The 19,032-nt window shown below is 44.2% G+C and overlaps 2 protein-coding genes and 2 long non-coding RNA genes across 5 annotated transcripts in view; 3 read left to right on the forward strand and 1 right to left on the reverse strand.

Moving 5' to 3' along the window:
- Positions 1-5,636, forward strand: part of LOC134460800 (uncharacterized) — a 19,777-nt gene extending 14,141 nt beyond the window's left edge. The window contains exon 4 of the long non-coding RNA XR_010037174.1: positions 5,538-5,636. This is a non-coding gene — a long non-coding RNA (uncharacterized LOC134460800). The remainder of the gene's footprint in view (positions 1-5,537) is intronic.
- Positions 1,375-4,092, forward strand: LOC134460799 (uncharacterized). The gene is made up of 3 exons (XR_010037173.1): positions 1,375-2,302; positions 2,659-2,792; positions 2,917-4,092. It is a non-coding gene; the product is annotated as an uncharacterized LOC134460799 (long non-coding RNA).
- On the reverse strand, positions 5,551-9,459 carry cmklr2 (chemerin chemokine-like receptor 2). Of its 2 annotated transcripts, XM_063213356.1 has the most exons (3): positions 7,590-9,459; positions 6,815-6,843; positions 5,551-6,666 (listed from the first exon to the last, which is right to left on the reverse strand). In XM_063213356.1, exon 3 carries the CDS (start codon positions 6,643-6,645, stop codon positions 5,551-5,553), a length of 1,095 nt encoding a protein of 364 aa, XP_063069426.1. In that variant the 5' UTR covers positions 6,646-6,666; positions 6,815-6,843; positions 7,590-9,459. The 2 variants fall into 2 exon arrangements, with proteins under 2 accessions (XP_063069426.1, XP_063069425.1); XM_063213355.1 differs by lacking the exon at positions 6,815-6,843 and having other exon boundaries at positions 7,590-9,458.
- Positions 9,460-11,589: 2,130 nt separating this feature from the next.
- Positions 11,590-19,032, forward strand: part of LOC134460801 (disintegrin and metalloproteinase domain-containing protein 23) — a 40,644-nt gene continuing 33,201 nt past the window's right edge. The window contains exons 1-3 of the mRNA XM_063213358.1: positions 11,590-12,184; positions 12,816-13,063; positions 13,342-13,418. Of these exons, the coding sequence (XP_063069428.1) occupies positions 12,109-12,184; positions 12,816-13,063; positions 13,342-13,418 (401 nt within the window). The 5' untranslated portion in view covers positions 11,590-12,108. The remainder of the gene's footprint in view (positions 12,185-12,815; positions 13,064-13,341; positions 13,419-19,032) is intronic.

Below are 19,032 nucleotides of genomic sequence, written 5' to 3' on the forward strand. Positions count from 1 at the left end.
ATAGAGTGTTTGGAAAAAAAACGAAATCTTTTGGTCCAGTGTAGAGGGCGTAGTCAGAAGAAAACGGCAACCAATAGAAGTAATACTCATCATCACTTCTATTGGTTTCTGACACGTCCATCAACCGCCAGCACTCACCCCTCCTCCCTGCGCGTTCACCGACTCGTGAACTTGACCGACCCCGCCCCCATCATTCATGCACACGCGACAAGGCTCATCATCACTCGGCTAGTAGCAAGGTAACGAGAGTTAGCAGCAGGCTGAGCTACTTGGAAACTTTGGTGGCTTTTGCAGAGCTACAGGAAGAACTTTGGCTTTTGGAACACTAGACTAACCATGTCAGGATAACATACTCCCTTGGATTATCATCGGAGTCGCAAAACCAGACTCCAACACGGGCTGAAAATTTGAAATGGGACCTGACACTCTTGGACACAGATGTCGGCTACGGCAGCGGCTTCAAATACGCTTTGGTGACCATATTTCTAATCGAGAGGTGAGATAATATATTTGTCTGTATAATATTTTGTGAATTGGTTTAGGACACAGTGGTGTCTTTTTTTAAGCAAGTATCCATTGAGAGGGGTCAGAGGATTAGCTCAAGCTCCAACATATCTAGCTGCTACCTTGCTTAACATAGCTGCTACCTCAATCGCTTTATTTTTTTGTGTTTTTCCCCCCTGTGGCATTTATTCTGTGCACATGAACACGTTTTCAGAATTGCTATGTGTAACTCAGACGGTTACTCTTGTGTGTTTTGCTGCTAGTTGTGCGAACGAGCCAGACAAACCAGCTGGGAGGAGGACGGAAGCACCCCTTCTCCATCCGCGTTCAGTTGCTAAATACGGATCCACCCCATAGTAAGTAACCTACCATGTTTACGCACACATTATACTTTGACCAGCAAAGCCCATGTCTTTCTAGTGGTTTACAAAAATATATCGTTTGCATGTTTTGCTTTGGTACGTCTCTGTTGTATGACTCTGGTAATAGTAGAAGCACAAGCGCAACCTGTTCGCCGCTCCAGCATTGCAAAATAGATTGCCTTGGGTTTTCAAATGTTTACATGATTGTGGGTGTAATGTTGTTAACTCGCTGATGTCGTTTTTGAGAAGACGGTAGTTTTGCATTTGATAAATACCACCTAATGACCATGACGGCTACACGGCAGATCTTTATTGTGATGGCTACACTGAATGATCACATGGAGATGCCGGTACATTATTTGTTTTACCCTGGTTATATTGAAATGTTCTGCTTTGTCCATTCCAAGGTGTGGTGTTTTCCATAGCTGTTCCTTGCTCCTGTTTCACAACATATCAAGGCTGCCAAGTAAATGAAGAATGAATCGCCGCACACTGATAGTTTATTTTATTCATGTTTGTGGGTGTAATTTCGTCCAGTTGCAGATACTACTATCCTTTTTGGAATGATCTGCCTTTGAAAAACAATGGTTCTATCTGACAAAAGCGAACAGATCCTGTAGTTGTAATTGATACACTAAATCAGTGTTTCTCAACCTTTTTTTAGGCGAGGCACCCTTTCAATTCATGGAAAATTTTAAGGCACCCCAAACCAAGTAGCCATATAGCATCACATCCGATACCACACAAGCTTAGAATGTAACACATTTGGAGACACACAACCTAGTAGCACGACCTACGTTCAAAGTTGCAGCTGGGGTGACCAATATTTACTTTATTGTGCGGAAATGGCAGATCAAAGATTCCACTGACTAACATTAACTTATCAATTTTGACAAATATGTTTTATGTTATATAATTTATTTATCAGCCACGTTTCCGCGGCACCCCTGAGGGGGCCCTACGGCACCCCAGGGTGCCCCGGCACCCCTGTTGAGAAACACTGCACTAAATTATGATATTCCTATGTGTGCGCGCGCACGCGCCAAGTTTTCAATTCAACACACTGGGACACTTTTCAGTCTTTGAGGTTGCTGGAATCAACACAGACTACCTCCATGCACCTTATCAGAACACTTTGCATGTTTTTGTATACTTGTCCCCTTTGTGTATTGCTGCTAATCTTTCTCTTTCTAGGTTCTGTTGGTTGCATGCAGATTGTGCCAGATGATTTATCTGTCTATGGTCTAAGCATGGGCTCTGTGCTAATATGCAATTTGTGCTCTTTTTTTCCCTCAGGTCAACAGCCGACAGGGTCCTTCCACAACCACATACTTATGCCAGTAAAAGCCACAGCTTTTCTCCTCCAATCCAAGAAGCCTGGACTGCAGTCACCATCTCAACACACCAACCAAGAGAAAGGCGGATGGCTCAATTCAGTATGTAGTTCTGCAAATATTCTCAAAGGTCTTCACAGCCCCCCATGGTGCAGAATGCATTTACATTTATTTGTGTAAGGTCAAAACAATGCTGATTACAGAGCATAACTAGGGCCATGAATGAAATTTGAGGTAGCAGCCAGCCATCACCTGATGGTCCTAAGATCAGAGAGAAGCAGGTTGAAATCCCATCCTTACCTCTCCCTACCTACACCTCCATCCACAGCTGAAGTGCACTTGAGCAAGGCACACAAGTCCACTTAGGTCCTGGGACTGTAGCCAACACCCTGTAAAACCCTGCTGTGTAATTTGATGTAATGAAGCCCTAATATAGTCTAACACATTGCTTGTTACAGATATGGAAAATTGCACAATAAAAGTTCCAGGACAAGAAGGCTGCATACTGTGAACGTCAACCTTCAGGGCACCGTCCTGCGCAGAAGACTTTCTACCCTAAGAGGGATGGCTGACCGCAGACACTCACAACCAGGTGAGCCCAGATAAAGGAGTTATTTTTGGTGTCCCTGCCCCAACAACCCAGGTTACTTACATTTAAAATGTCACTGGAGCTACTGTCAGATATGTGATTTCTAATTCTGTTTATCTTTTTACAGCACAGATGCCTCCAACCTCAGACTAGGCCCTTCACAGTTGCTGCACTTACCCACCTTCCCAGAGTTTTTGTGTGGTAATGACAACTGTAAATATAGTATAAAGTAATGTATCTAGTGTCATGTGTAATACATTGTTTAAATTGTCCATACATTTCAATGACAGTAAATATTGGTGGACACAATTTGACTGTGTGGCTTTTTTTAATTCATTCTCTGACTGAAAATGCATGGTTACATAATTTATATATTCCACAAGACCACAATCAGAAGAACATTTGACAGGTTGCATTTATTTTCTATGTATGAAAAAAACAATGGTAACAAGACAAACGTGGTTCCAAACCAAAAAGGTGAGATGTACAGATGAATGCTCCTACAGATAATGAAAAATAATAAAAGTCTGCACACTGCCGGTTTGTGTGTTTTATACCGTACTCTGTATAAACCTTTTATATTGCTCTAGTGGAGCAGGGTAACCCTGGCTAATCCTGGGTATTGTACTGTGTATTACAAGGTCAGCCCTGTTCAAGTGCCCCATACTGTCTGTAGGCTGCATGCCTGAAGAGACCGTTTCTCTCACCTGGTCCTACATCAGCCCAAAGTCTTATCAAAACTGAGAACACCACAGCATTTCCTTTCAATGTTCATGGGCATCTCCTTACAGATTGCGCAGAGGCGCCAGGTTGGTTGTGCTACTGGGCTGTGACTGAGGACCAGATGTCATGTGCCAGGTCGAACATCAAACTGGGGTCACGGGTCAGGGCACGCTGCAGTAACCGATGGGATTGCTTCAAATTCAATGATTGAATCAAGGCCTGCAAAGCAATAAATACATTTTATGTAGTGCATTTTCTATTTGATGATGGGGACTAAATAACTATTGACAATAAGACCAATATGGACATAAGCAATCATTATTGTGTATATAAATAAAGATGTGCCAATTATATGCATACAACGTTTTCAGTCAATTTCTTACAAACTGGTGTTGTGCCAGGGGTTACACAGATGTATGAAGTAGATGGGCTTTTATGGATGTACTTGAACTACCACTGGTGTTGTGTACCTACAACCATGTAATATCACACTACTACTCATAGGAGTAGAAATATTGTAATGGTTATCACAACAGGTGTACTCGTGTAGCCTACTCGTGTTGCGATATAGAGTACATCCGTTGTGATAACATCCATTACAATACTTACACATCTGGAGGAATACAGCAGGACAATGTTATTGAGGGATGAATGTACATCCTTACAGTTAGCAGGGGTCTCCCTAATCAATACCCCCGACCTCTGCTGCGTCTATCTTCCTCCTCCTCCATCTCTGGCCATCGGTCCTACTGGGCTGTTAGGTCGTTATGATTGTGATGGGCCAGGAAAGTCAGAGCTGGAGCTCTCGTGGTCGTGGAAGGTCTAAAGCATATGAAAATATCGTCAGCCAAAACAATTTCATTAGCGTTGATCAGTTCGGTTGTTTTTCTTTACTCCCTCTGTCCCTGTGTCTGCGCGTGCGACAACCCAAGTGAAATCTGAAGTCATAGCCTAAAACACTACGGATTGTGGTGTCGGGTATATATAAATACAATAGTAAAGTGTATACTGCGGTACACATCTGTCAGCTACTGGCTAGAACTACTGTCTAGGGATGACAGTATAGCATCTGTCATGTTAGGAAGTTAGAATGAGATATCTAAGTAACACGTATCAAGTATACATCTACTGTCATCAATATTTCTTGAAATGGCAACCATGACGGCCTGTGCGTTTATTGTGATGTTGAACATTCTTACCGTAGCCGGAGACAGTGCCATGGCTGGAAGTTAGCTTGGCTAGTCGCTTTGTCGTGGCTTCTAGCCCGCCCCCCCGCCTCGTGAGCTCTCGTGGGTTCCCGGGATAATCCGAACACTTGACAGACTGCATGCGCGTTCATGTGTTTTGAAGGCGTGGCTTTGAGGGGAGGGCTGAAGGGAGAGGCGGGCTGTGTATTTTCAAAAATATAGCTCACAGGAACCGTTTTTCAAAGATCTCCAACCCTACCTTTAATATCAACTTGGGGGTAAAATATATATATTAGGATTTTGCTAGGTAACATAAACAGGGTAAAATAATAAAACTGTGTGGTGACATACAGTAATTTATCCGCAAACAGGCACACTGTGCTATGAAGGCTTATCACAGTGATGTTTCAGCATTGCACTGCATGACTGCAACTGCTCGTTTCCCTCTGTGTTGTCCTGCTGGTTCCTAAATCTTGATTCTTCTGATGGAGAGGATTTGCGGGCAATTAAATAAAAATATGTTCTCTTTCTTTCCTGCCTCCAAGATGTAGACAGACAAGGCGAAGCTATTTCCTGGCTTACCCGGGTTTTCCACCCAGAGCATTTTGTTGTCATCAGAACTTGGCAGCCTTATGCAGTGTAAATACAGGCACACTACACTGCGCCATAAAAGAGTAAATAAGACTTAGAGAGAGAGAGACTCTAAAATGAAAACTTGCTCAAACCTTACAAGGAGCAGAAAAAAACTCTTTCAAAACGTGTAACCATTTCAACCATTCACTGTAAACCTCAAACACTGTTTTTAAAAAAAAAATGTTTTTTCTTTTTCTTTTTGCAGGAAAGTTTTCAAGTCATACAACCGACAACGCCAAGGGCTCCTCTTGTTGGCAGTTGGTGTTGTTGTTGGGTGGTGGTTGTGGCGGCAGGGAGACCGACTTGGTGGCTGAGATGGACTGGCTGAGCTCTCGCAGGGAGTTCTTTGTGATGTCCAGGCAGGAGCGCTTCAATAGGTCCCTGACCTTCTTGCTGACCAGCACGTAAAGCACGGGGTTGATGCAGCTGTTGAAGAAGGCCAGGCTGGTGGCCAATGGGAAGCCGGTCTGCAGCACCCTGTGCAGCACCAGCGAATGGTGCATGGACAACTCCATGAGGCTGAAGGCGTGGAACGGCACCCAGCACACGAAGAACGCCAGGATGACCACGGACACCGTCTTGGAGAAACGGGACACGTGCGTGGCCCTGGACTGGCGCACTCGGACGGTGAGCAGGACGCCGCTGACGCAGATGGCGGCGAAGGGGAGCAGGAAGCCCACGATGGTGCGCTGGATCACCATGGCGATGTGTCTTTTGGCCGCCCCCTCCGACGTGGCGTGGAAGTTGTTGAAGCACAGCACTCGGCCGTTGTATTCCATGGTGTCTCGGAACACCAGAGCCGGGTAGCTGAGGGAGGCCGAGAGCAGCCACACGGCCACGCACAGCCACCTGGCGCGGCTCACCTTGCGGTGGATCCGGCACCAGTTGAGGTGCGCCAGCGAGACGTAGCGGTCGATGCTGAGCACCGTCAGGAAGAAGACGCTGGCGTACATGTTGATCATGGCCACAAACGAGTTCAGTTTGCACATGACCTGCCCAAAGTGCCAATGGAAGTCCCTCAGGACGTAGTCAATGGACACGGGTAAGAACAGCACAAAGACAAAATCAGCCACGGCCAGGTTCAGGAGCCACAGGCTGTTGACCGTCCGCTTGGTTTTGAATCCCGTCACCCATATCACGATCCCGTTGCCAGAGACGCCCAGTATAAAGGATAGGCTATAAATCACCACTGAAATGATGTGCAGCGTCTCTTTCTGCTTGTAACCTCCTTTGTCGTCCTCAAAGTCGCCATACTCTAGGTAATCATATGAGTAGTTTCCATAGTCGTGCTTTTCATAATCTTGATCCATCATTGCACCGTGAGTTGTTGACTTCTGTAGAAACACACAAAGAACTGCCTTTGTAAAAACATTGCATATTAAATTGCAATCATTGCTCATACACACTTTACGACTGTCAACACCATTACTTAGTGTTTGATCACAATTGCACTTTGCTGAGCATAGAAAAGAATGACTTTACCTGTAAATGTTAATTACCTGGATTTTGCCCTGTCAACAAATGGAATGGCAAAATGTGATTTAATAATGGTGCGCAACAAAGGAACAACTTCAATGTCCCTTTCCAGATTTCCAATTTCCCCTGTGATAAATCACAGGCATTCTCAGAAGGGCTGGTGATTGTTTAGGTCCTCGTATTGAGTTTACATTCCATATAGGCTACATCCCATAGTCAGACTCACTTTCTGGTGGGGCTCCCTTCGAAACAGATGTGTACCATCTTACATCACTTGACTCAGCTCAGCTAACACAAATATGACTGGACTGACTGACACAACCTCAACAAAAATAGGCCTAAACAAAGAAAATATATTAATGCAAGGTGTGTCTGTGTAAAATTAGAAAACGTTTATGTTATAAGGTGATCAACAAGCTATTGCCCAAGATGAATAACAGACAACTTTTGAACAACACCAATTCTTTATTAAATCAAACCCCCATTTGTCACAGTCTGCATCTTCTTTAAGGACAGAAGTTTGCATTCATATGGCATTAAATTGATGCTTCAAATTACTTATTTTGCTAACATGCCGTTTCTGGTAGAGAAATAGGCCTAAATGTTCATAAAAAGTCATTAAATTTGTAAAACACACATCTTCAAAGGCAACTGGGTAATTGGCAAATAGCCTACGTGTACCCTGCATTGTCTGTAGAGTAGAGAGCACAGTCATGACTATGTAAGAACTGAGATTTAGGCTATATGGGTCTCGAAGGAAATCGTGCAAGCAATAACTTACCTTTCAATCTGAATCATCGGTCAGTAAAGGCATCCGAAAGAATTTTTAAGTCCTGCAGATGATGAGTCCTAACAAAAACAAACCGAGCGGAAGGCGTCTTGTTTTGATTTTAGTCGTCTCTCAAAAAAAGTAGCTTTCTAATTGATACAATGTTGCCACAAAAAAAGTAGAAACGGATCACTGTCCACTGTCTGGTGATGTTACAATATCCCCCTTTGACGTTCCCTGTCGGTTGTGCTGATTTTATCCTGTGTAATTCGATAGACTGCGCGGGGCGTGTTCTTTTCAGGCACGGACAACTTCTCATAAACGCAGTAACAGGTTGTCCTTGGTATGTATACTTGCGTCTTGGCGATTTTAAGTGTAGATCGATAGTATTGCATCTGTAAGGTCCTTACCGGAGGCAATAGTGCGTCAAAAAAGGCTAGTTATTCCAAATTCAGCACTTTCGTCAAAGGTCTATCTATCCAGCATTCTGCAGGAAGCCGTCTGGACATCGTTGCTCGCCCAACTGTGTGTGATGAAGTGGAATGTGAAACTTTCGTAACTTTCGAGTATTTTGTAGTTATTCATGCTTAACAGCTCTGGGTCATCTTCAGCTGAAAATGTATCATTCTAAAAGCCCTACTGCAGGGCCTTGTTAAAACGTCTGCTATCAAAACTTTAACTTTTCAAAAGATTATAGGCTAATGAATAAGGACAGGCCAGTGGTTCAACCCATAAATGTGAAAACTGGAAAAATCCTGTAACTGAAACCTACAGGAAATTGCTTCCATTTGCTGGAAAGCAGCAAAAACACTGATCTTAGTGTTTCAATAAACAGCCAATAAATAGGGAAAGCATGGAAGTTTGTCTTCAATGACGTGTGTTTTCATTCTAGTGGGCTACAGTGGTGCCTTGCTGTGCATAGTATAGGCAAAGAACAGGCTGTCCATATGAAAAACTACAGCAATGAGGACTGGTCATCTGTTCTAGACATGTCTGTTCTAGAATATAGTGTTGCTCCAGTCTGTGTTCTGGGTGGGGTTGAGAGATGCCATGTGGACATGATCAAAGCCAGCTGATCCCCCCTGCATATACTTTGTCACTCTCTGAAATTATAGCCTGCGGTCAATTATTGCCTAAGACAAGTTTTGCGATAGCAGATTGTAATTTAATTTCATTTCAATGTGATGAATGAGGCATGTCCTCAGGCTGTGTTCATGTGTGGGCCACACTCCACCAACTCCTTGGTGTCCTCTCCACACCGAAACACAATGTACTCAGCGAATGTGCTTGTTTGCAGGATTGCCAAAATGTTTTGTCAAGATGGCACTGACATCTGTTCGAAGCAACCTCCTATGTTGTCATTAATCAGGCTCATATGAGCTTCTTGTTAGCTGAGCCAGCAACTCTGACGACCATCTCGTTGTGCCGGGTTCCGTACATCGACACTGTAAAATATATAATATAGGCTATATATTTATTTTATCCTTTTTTATGCTTATCAATGTATGGAATGTATGTATTATTGGTGTAAGAGAGAGGAGCAAAGCTGTACGCCAGGAGCAGATGGGCAGTGAGACTGGCCCCTCACTGCGGGCCCACCAGCTGGAGCGGGTGTTGTGGTTCAGGGCCGAAACACCCAGAGAGGGTTGGACACCACCTGATGACATCTGCTTCTGGCGTAAGGCTACAGCTACCTGCGAAGGTGGTTGAGGAAGGCACCTCCTGTGTATGCATCAAGTAGTTTATGAATGTGTATTTCCGATGTTTGCCTATTAATTGATAGGCCTACAATAAAGATGTTTGTGTCACAAGTCTTATTTTCTCTCGCTGACCCATGGGCACCGGAGGAGGTGCGACAGGCAGCAATGCCCAGCAGGTATTAACAGCTACCTGTACAATCCTAAAACATTTACATTTACATTTTACATTTATTTGACAAGAACAAGGAAAACGGAGCCATATGTAAAATTGTACACTGTAAAACATTGCAGCCAGTTACATTTAAAAAGTAAGTTGCCCTGCTGCCTTAAGTTTGCAAGTTAACTTAACTCAAGGCTTTCTCAAGTTGAGTCAACTTATAAACTTAAGGCAGCAGGGCAACTTACTTTTTTAACATTTAACTGGCTGCAATGTTTTACAGTGTACAGTTTTGCATACGGCTCCCTTTTCCTTGTTCTTGTCAACTAAATTATGGGTTTGATGTGTAGGCCTAACATGGGGAAATCCAGTGCAACCTCAATATGTGTGAATATTAACAATTGAAGAGTTCAAAGGCAAAACCCCCTAACTCCATTTCTGAAGACCTGCACTTCTATATTTTTAGAGAGCCCTGTTGTTTTGGTTTACATTCATGTACTTGATAATACATATAAATAGTTATATTACATAAATAAAATTAAAAAATATGCAATTTTGATAGCTTTGTATTAAATAAAAATGAATTAAGATTATTTTCTGAAAAGGCACTTAGGGGGTTTTGCATCTGAACTCTTCAATTTTAAGTTTCAGTGTCTGTTGGTCTCGGCCACATTTAGGCCTGCATCCATGTATCACTCTGTTTATACATGGGTTCTAAATGTTTGTTTTCCCCTGACTGCGCAAAACTAACTGCACACAACTCAACCTCTGATTGTTGGAAACCGCTGTCGGTCAAAAAAATTAGCTCATGTGGTTGGCTGCCAGTGTGGTGCCCCTCCTCACAACACCGTTTTGATAGACAAAACCCTTGTATAGTGTTCCGTGTATCAACACATCAACCACCAACCAACACCAACCCAACAACTCAACACAACACATATACTGTATGGAGTCCATGTCAAAGTAATACTTAATTGGTGCAGGTCCCTGAAGGTGGCTTAGTGCACACAACACTTTTTTCACCACAGTGCATGTATGATGTACTGTATTTGCAAGCGTCTGTAATGCATTTTTGTGGTCTGTTTGTCATTACAGCACAGCACACAGAGTCAAGCAGCAGGGGCACAGGCCGGTGATGCACATAGAGAATATTGCATTACATTTAGCAGGCGCTCCTATCCAAAGTGACGTACAAAGAGGGACATGAACAAGATACAGATGTGGACTACATAGAGCGGGAAGAAGACTGCAATATCTCTGACATACAGTACGTAGGCTACATAAAAATGACAATCAAGTGGACTGCAGGCAAAGGAAAAACAGGCCAAGCCAAGCACCCCTCTGGAATTGAATGGGGACAATGAGTTGTCTCTCTCTAACACACACTGCTTTTGTCAACACATTATTGAGATTTTTAGATAGGCCTACTTTAAAGGTGCACTGTCATGACGAATACTTAAATTTAGTAGTGGTAGTGGTAAGTCACGAAAAGGTTTTTGAGAAGAAGATACCGCACACTCTTGTCCATCGTGCTGCAATTTATTAAGAGGCCCGTATGGCCTTTCTTAAGTTTTTGAGTCACGAAAAGGTAACATTCGTGAATTGGCAGCATTAGTTCTGGAAAGAAATTTCTAAAAATATTACACACTGCACCTTTAAGATTCTTTGGAAAGATCAGTATCGGTTCATTATTACATGACTGTAGCCTACTGCAAGGAGCACCTTATAGGCCTAACAGCCAACCCAAATATGTTTGTTGGGATAATCCATCCATCCAATAATCCTCCAGATTTAACATACCCTCACCATCAGGATATGATCCTTAAAGGGACACTGTGTGAGATTTTTAGTAGTTTATTTCCTGAATTCATGCTGCCCATTCACTAGACCTAATGTTACCTTTTTCATGAATACTTACCGCCAGCATCAAATTCTAAGTATTCATTATATCTGGAAAAATTGCACTTTTCATACATGAAAAGGGGGATCTTCTCCATGGTCCGCCATTTTGAATTTCCAAAAATAGCCATTTTTAGCTGCAAAAATGGCTCTATTTGGACCATACTAGAAAATATATGTTTATTACTTAGTAAACTTTCATGTAAATGTAAAATTTGGCAATAGGCAGCCCAGTTTCAATGAGCAGCATAGTTGCAGTACCTTTTTTGACCATTTCCTACACAGTGTCCCTTTAATGCAGAACAAACATATGACAGCATGCTGTGAAGTTGCATAGTGTGTCTTTAATCTATGATGTCATTGTTGCTAAACCGAATGTTCAATGCCAGAGGGCGAGCTGTTTTGAAGAACATGGTAAAGACAAATCAAGTTGAAGCTCATGTGTTAACTGGCATCTTCTTATCTACAACATTTGATGAAGCGAAAATGTGTTTGTCAGCCAGGCACACTTAATCCCGGTTCTTGTCGGGCGGTTGCAATGTTGGGGAGACACTTCAGTTCTTGCGCGCATGCAACATAAGGAGGAGCTATTTCGCGTGGACACAGCCACCGCCTTCCACTTGTCCCCGCCTGCCTGCCGTGCCGTCCAGTGCTGCAGGACACTGCTTTGCCCCAAAGGATATGAGGGATTTACTGTAACATAACAATGGGCCGAAAGCGAGTTATTGCTTTGACGTGTTAACATAACGCTTTTTAAAAACATCAACTATGAATCATGCATTTGATATTTCTCTCAAGTCTGCTTGTGAGCATCCTTTTCTCCTGGCTCCATCTATCTGTGGCATCCACTGGTACGTACAGAATGTTACTAAATATGACTTTACTTTTTGCAAAGTGCATGCAGTGGAGAAGTGTTATCTTTGGCATGCTTGTTTGCTGCGTGCCTTGTCTGCGGTTTGGAAGAGTGCGTCTTGGTGCATCAGATTAGCACGGGCAATTGGACAGTCTGTGAAGTGACAGAAGTGGGTGTCGAGCATGGCATCTTTTGTCCAGAATAATAAGTGCGATGCGCTTGACTTTGGAACAGCGCACACGTTTACGCACAGGCGTATCTGCACAATATGTAATGTTAGAATATGCGTATTACTTTTAAAGCACGGTTACATGTAGGCTATATGCCGGTAAATATTCTCCAATGTCATCCAGCAGGTAGGTAGGCTATATGGTTTTAAATGGGCACAGTGAACTAGTCAAAATCAATAGCGGCCCTATTAATAAATGTATGGTTTTTTTTGGTTACTGACATTTCACATACTTTTAGGCTATTTGTCTTATTCCCTTGGTGTTACCAAGTGGCATGTCACAGAACGTCCCAATTCACATTGGTGATGTAAGTGACACTCCTCAATAGCACCACTGTAAGTGCAGCCTTTGCTAAAGCAAAAATGGGTGAAATCCAGACGATTTGTACCAATTTCACAGGAGTTGAGAATGAGGTTGCCAGGGACGCAGTGTCATTGTTGCTGGAGCAGGAGGCGGCTGCGGAGGCGGCGGCAGCAGCAGCAGCAGCATCAGCAGCACCAGCGGGTACCTGGGAGAACAGAACGCACGCTGCATCCGAGCATGTGATCACCTACCCCTCCCGCCTAATCTATTACCTGAACGAGGATTCGGAAAGCACCTACCATGACCTAGACACTCGCTCAAGGAACCAAGTGAGCGAGAGTCCGGTAAGAGCAGTGCACTACATGCTCTATAAACACTAGGTTTAAGATTGTTAAAATATGGGAAGGCATAGGCCTACTGTGTTTGAAATAGCTTAAATTTACTGAATATAGATTTCATCTTAGATATTAGTAAAATAGACGTATGTCCATGTTATTTGAATGAGTCAGCATTTCAGGATGTAGGCTATTTGTTCAAACACAACTGCCAACATGTTAGGCTACTTTACCAATCCTGTGCTTCCAGCATGTTACCTGACCAGTCCTGTTCTTTTCCCATGTAGGTGGTCCACCTTGCTCAAGCCAGTTTTCAATTAGAGGCCTTTGGTTCCAGATTTGTTCTGGATTTATCCTTAAACAAGTAAGTGTTTTTTTTAATCTGCTCTGACACATGTGATCACTCAGCATCAGCCTGGTGCTGGTGCTGCTTCCACTGATATGATTTCATAATGACTCTCATCACAGGTGACTGGTTACTCAGTCTCAATATCTCTTTCCCTTTTTGTCAGTGAGTGTCTAACTGGGTGAGGTGTTGGTGGTGCATCGTGGGTGAGTGTGGGCATCACACCGCTCCTTACTAACAGACCAGCATGTTGTGCCATGAACTAAAGTGATCAGCACACTCTATAGGGCATTTTGAATGCAGGATTATTGACACAGTAGGAATTATTCTTTCAGCTGAATTGGTGTTGGAGATCTTTTTGATTTGAGAAAGTTTTGAGGTTTGATTACTAATTCCGTTCTGTGTGTTTAGTCGATTTCCTACATAGTTCCAGACAACCATGTATAGCTGGGAATCTGCCAGCAGTATGTAGAGTTGCTACCACCGACTCACTGTGAAGGTGCTTTATGTTAAGGTGCAGTAGTCTGTGTTGTAGTCCATCTCCTCCCCGATCTATAAGAACTGTTCAGCAGTGAAGGGTTTTGGGCACAGCTGCTGTAGTCCTTTGCAGTCAGCTCGATGCGGCCGCAGATGGCATGGTAATGGTGACATATAGACATGTAGAGTTGCTACCAGTAACTCACTGTGAAGGAGCTTTAAAGGGACACCGTGTGAGATTTTTAGTTGTTTATTTCCAGAATTCATGCTGCCCATTCACTAATGTTACCTTTTTCATGAATACTTGCCACCACCATCAAATTCTAAGTATTCATTATGACAGGAAAAATTGCACTTTTCATACATGAAAAGGGGGATCTTCTCCATGGTCTGCCATTTTGAATTTCCAAAAATAGCCATTTTTAGCAGTAAAAATTACTCTACTTGGACCATACTAGGAGACATTTGTTAATTACTTAGTACACTTTCATGTAAAGATCAAATTTGGCAATAGGCAGCCCAGTTTCAATGAGCAGCATAGTTGCAGTGCCTTTTTTGACCATTTCCTGCACAGTGTCCCTTTAAAGGTGCACTGTGTTGTAGTCCAGCTCCTCCCCGATCTATAAGAACTGTTCAGCAGTGAAGGATATTTGGATGCCAACTCTCCCTCCTCTGGGCACAGCTGCTGGCTGTAGTCCTTTGCAGTCAGCTCGATGCTGCCGCAGATGGCACAGCATGGTGATGGTGACATATAGTCATGGTTTCATACATAAGGAAAATTGATGTTCTCTCCACAGTCTCTAATGGCTATGGAAATGTGTCCGCCGACGCTCTCTTTATGGAAAATATGCCGGCTAGCTGTTTTCATGATGTTAACGGGGACTGGGGAGGCCACAAGAACCACATGTCTGTTACCCAGAGGAGCATATTCTCATCCACACCACGTGGCCATCTCCAGTCCAAAGCCCATGCAGATGTGAAAGTGAAGGGGGTTGGCGGTCAGATGTGTATTTCAGGCATGTTTCCAGCTCGGAAATGAAATGCATACTTTGGCTGTGACCTAACATTCTGCTGCCTTCAACGCTTTAGTTTTTTCCCTTCATATTTTTCTAATATGACTGCACAACTTATCTTGCCATGCACTCCCTCCCTATCCCCCCTTAACCTCTTGTTTCATTTTTGCGATGGAGCAGCGAATGGTCACAAAACTGTGCTACTTTGCTTCCCTTCCCTCTATTCAGATGTCTGCAGGAGATAGTATTGTTTTTGGGGAGCTGCTAGCTAGAAGCTGCTGTATGAATGTGTGGGTGTGTTGCATTCGTTTCTATGCCACTGGTGCACATCTCTCTTTTTCTTTCTCTCTCTTTGTTTCTCTCTTTTTCTTTCTCTCTCTCTCTCTCTCTCTCTCTCTCTCTCTCTCTCTCTCTACCACTCTCTCTACCTCTCTCTACCTCTACGTGTTTTTGGCTGTTGAACAGCATGGAAGCTGCGACAGTGCTGATCTAAATATAGATAGTTTCTGCATCCTTCTAGCAGTGGGCACCGCACAACTTAAAGCACTGCTTTAGTGCTGCTTCAACAGCACCTGGAAAGAGCTCTGCCTATACCCACTCACTCTGCTCGCTGCTCTCTGTACCCCCAACGTCCTGAATATTGCATGAGCCTCCTCTTAAAATTACAACGTCAAACTCATTCTGTTTCATTATTATAGTCATTGTTATTGCTGAGCGGCGATTGCTGCTTCATCATTTTACAACCGCCAGCTCTCCCCCACCCCCGAGGGCTCTGTTGGTTTTTGTCTAGTTTAAAGTTTGGTGTGTTTTTCCATTATACAGCTTTCACTTTGCCTGTAAAACCGAGATGTAATTAGCAGTCCCAACAGTTAACTGGCGTGTTTGAGAGTGTTGGAAAGGCAGGGAAACGTGTGTTTTAATGGGCAGGTTTCTGGCAGCTGGTGCCCTTTATTTGCCTTTTTGTTGTTGGAGTGACTCTGCTGCATTTTGGGCAGCTGCAGCTCTCCTCTAGTGCCTGGCGTAGAGGGCAGGACTTGTTCTCACCACTACTACCTCCCTCTACACATCCATCCACCCCTCACATCCTCCCAGCCTTTGGGGCGTTGAGAAGGATACAGCTGAGTAGGGGCAGGGCTTAGTTAGTTCCCATAGGGGGGCATTGGTCTGTTTTATTTTTTCAAAATACTAAGGGGGGCATTTGCAAGCTTATGATGAGGTCAAGGGGGCATTAGGAGGCTTATGATGAGGCAAAGGGCGTTTTTTGTTCAAAAAAGTTTGAGAACCAGTGCTCTATTTGCTATACCCACCACTCCCACCCACGCCTAGCCTGGCTCTCACGCACACCCTTCATGCTTCATGCATCATCGTTAAACTTTGTTCATCTGCGTGAGAACCAGGTTAACCCACCCCCCCATGCTGCAGATAAACATCCTCTCCAGTCCAGGGCCACATTATCCATAAGGGCCAATGGCACAGGGCCCAGGGGGCACCAACCATGTACAGCCAGTTAGTATAGGGGGCACACTACATGACCTAATTGCCCTGTCCACACTGGGAAGTTAGTTCATGAGGACTCGTACGGCACGCACAACTCTCTGTTCCAGAGGATTTTACTATAATGCAGCACTGCCTTGTCTCTTCTCCCCATCCATCCTAGCCAGCGCTCTCTCTCACTCTCTCTCTCTCTCACACACACACACACCTCCCTTTTCATCCAAGTTCACAGTCCTCTCTTACTCTCTCTTACTCTCTTTTACTCTCTCTCTCTCTCTCTCTCTCTCTCTCTCTCTCTCTCTCTCTCTCATTCTCACTCTCTCTCTCTCACACACACTCTCTCTCTCTCTCTTTCTCTCTCTCTCATTCTCACACTCTCTCTCTCTCTCTCTCTCTTACACACACACACTAGACATTACACACACATTACACACCCATCACACGATAGACGCAGACTCACTGGGAGAGTGCCGTGGCACTCTGTGCCCCTCCCTGCCTTCCACTTGTGCTTCTAAAAATAGCCTCCCACCACTCAGAAGTCTCGCAGACAACACACTGCACTGCTGCTGCTGCTGCTCCATGCACTCATCACTGCATTCATCTCCTCTCCTCCTTCTTCCGTTCAGCATCACAGCATCACAGCATCACAGCATCATTCCCCTCCTTTAATCCACTGGGTGGCTACACAACAAAAGCTTCCCCTCATAAAACAGGCCGTTCTCCTCCTCCTCAGCCACTGCACCATCGGCATCGGTTACTACAAGGGTTGCGTTCCAACACAAGCCAGGGACATGAGGGCGAATGTGTTTGAGAGAACAAGTGTGTGTGTGTGTGTGTGCGCTTGTGTGTGTGTGTGTGTGTGTGTGTGTGTGTGTGTGTGTGTGTGTGTGTGTGTGTGTGTGTGTGTGTGTGTGTGTGTGAGAGAGAGAGAGAGAGAGAGGAGAGAGAGAGAGAGAGAGAGAGCTTGTGTGTGTGTTTGTGTGTGTGCTTATGTGTGTGTGTGTGTGTGCTTGTGTGTGTGTGTGCGTGTGTGTGTGTGTGTGTGTGTGTGTGTGTGTGTGTGTGTGTGTGTGTGTGTGTGTGTGTGTGTGTGTGTGTGTGTGTGTGTGTGTGTGTGCGTGCGTGCGTGCGTGCGTGTGTGTGTGTGTGCGTGCATGCGTGAGGCTCGCTGAGTCAGACCAGTGAGGTGCTGCGGACAGCCTCGCTGCCTGGAGGACGACGCAGCTCAAGGTGAAGTGGCTACTGCTGCAGAGCCTCTCCCCCCCCCTCTCTCTCAGCCATTTTTAAGGTTATCACTGGATATACTGTGATAGATCGCTCCATTCATTGGAAACAATCTGAGTCAGATTGTTTCGCAGGCGCACCGAGCGCTTGCTCAGCACTCTCCGTTGCAATATGACGGGAATATCGCCGTGGGTAACCTTGATAAAATGAGGTGTGGCTTCTATTTCCCCCAAAGAATGCACTAAAATCAATCAGCATTCAATGAAGAGAAATGTCATGATAATTTATTTCTATCATTTTTTGCACCAGTGGGGGTATTTTCCCAATTGTAGTATTTTTTACTCTCCTGATTCTTAGACCTCTGTCTGCCTTAGGTTTCAGTACATTTGACAGATGTGGTTGTCTGTCTCTCTTCATCAGGATTCTGAATGGGAAGGGATGAGGCATCCCAGTGGACTGATGTTAGCTTTGTAGATCACTGTCAGAAGTGATAGGTGTGAGAAAAGAGCATCGCAGTTGCCACGATGTCTTGTTTCCCCGATGGGGAGCAATTGTATAAGTGTTAGTGCAGTGAAAGGTGAGATGGGATGTTTTTCTTAACCTTTATACTTCCATTTTTCGAATGTGTATTATGAATGTGTGTTTAAGTATTGTTGGGGGGCTTTGCAAACCTTTATTTGTTTTTGTCTTTTTTTTATGAGACAGGATAGTGGAGGAGAAAGACAGGAAGTGAGTTGGGAGAGAGAGATGGGGAGGGCTGGCAAAGGCCTGGGCCGGGAATCGAATCTGGGTCGGCCGTGTGGCAGATGAGTTATGAGCTATGGTTAGCGCCACGGTAGGGCAAAATGTGGTTAATCTCAGCCATCCAATAAAAAACTTGCAAGCCCTCAACTACCTCAACTGGGTAGTGCCTTGTAGTAATGAAGTGAGAAGTTGAACCGGTTTTGAGAGCGCTGTGGCTCAGTGGAGTAAAGGGGGTCAGCTCTATGTTCCCACAGCCCAATGGTCCCACAGCCCAATGGTCCCACAGCTTATTCCTGCTGCTCCATGTTCCCACATTTTAAAGAAATTATTAAAATAAAGGCCATATGTTCTACAACTCCATCTTCCCACATTTCTGAGTAAACTAAGAGAATGTGCCTTTGCAATATAGGGCCTATAAATTCTTAGAAATGTGGGAACATACAGCAGCAGGAATATGCTGTGGGACCAATGGACCTAAAAAATAATGTTAAAAGTCTTAATGATGTGGGACCAATGGGCTGTGGATACATAGACATGCTCCCAAGTAAAGCCCTGTACCATAAACCTGGGCATGTGGGTTCGAGTCCGACTCATGGTCATTTTCCAGTCTTGCCCAGTCTCTCTCGCCTTCTCATTTCCTGTCATTTACTCTGACGGTCCTATTCGAATAAATATCTAAT

Source organism: Engraulis encrasicolus, chromosome 13, assembly GCF_034702125.1.
Source record: "Engraulis encrasicolus isolate BLACKSEA-1 chromosome 13, IST_EnEncr_1.0, whole genome shotgun sequence".
Taxonomy (NCBI): Eukaryota; Metazoa; Chordata; class Actinopteri; order Clupeiformes; family Engraulidae; genus Engraulis; species Engraulis encrasicolus.

Coding starts and splice junctions, on each gene's coding strand:
- cmklr2 (XM_063213356.1), bottom strand. CDS start 6,645: ATGATGGATCAAGATTATGAAAAGCACGACTATGGAAACTACTCATAT.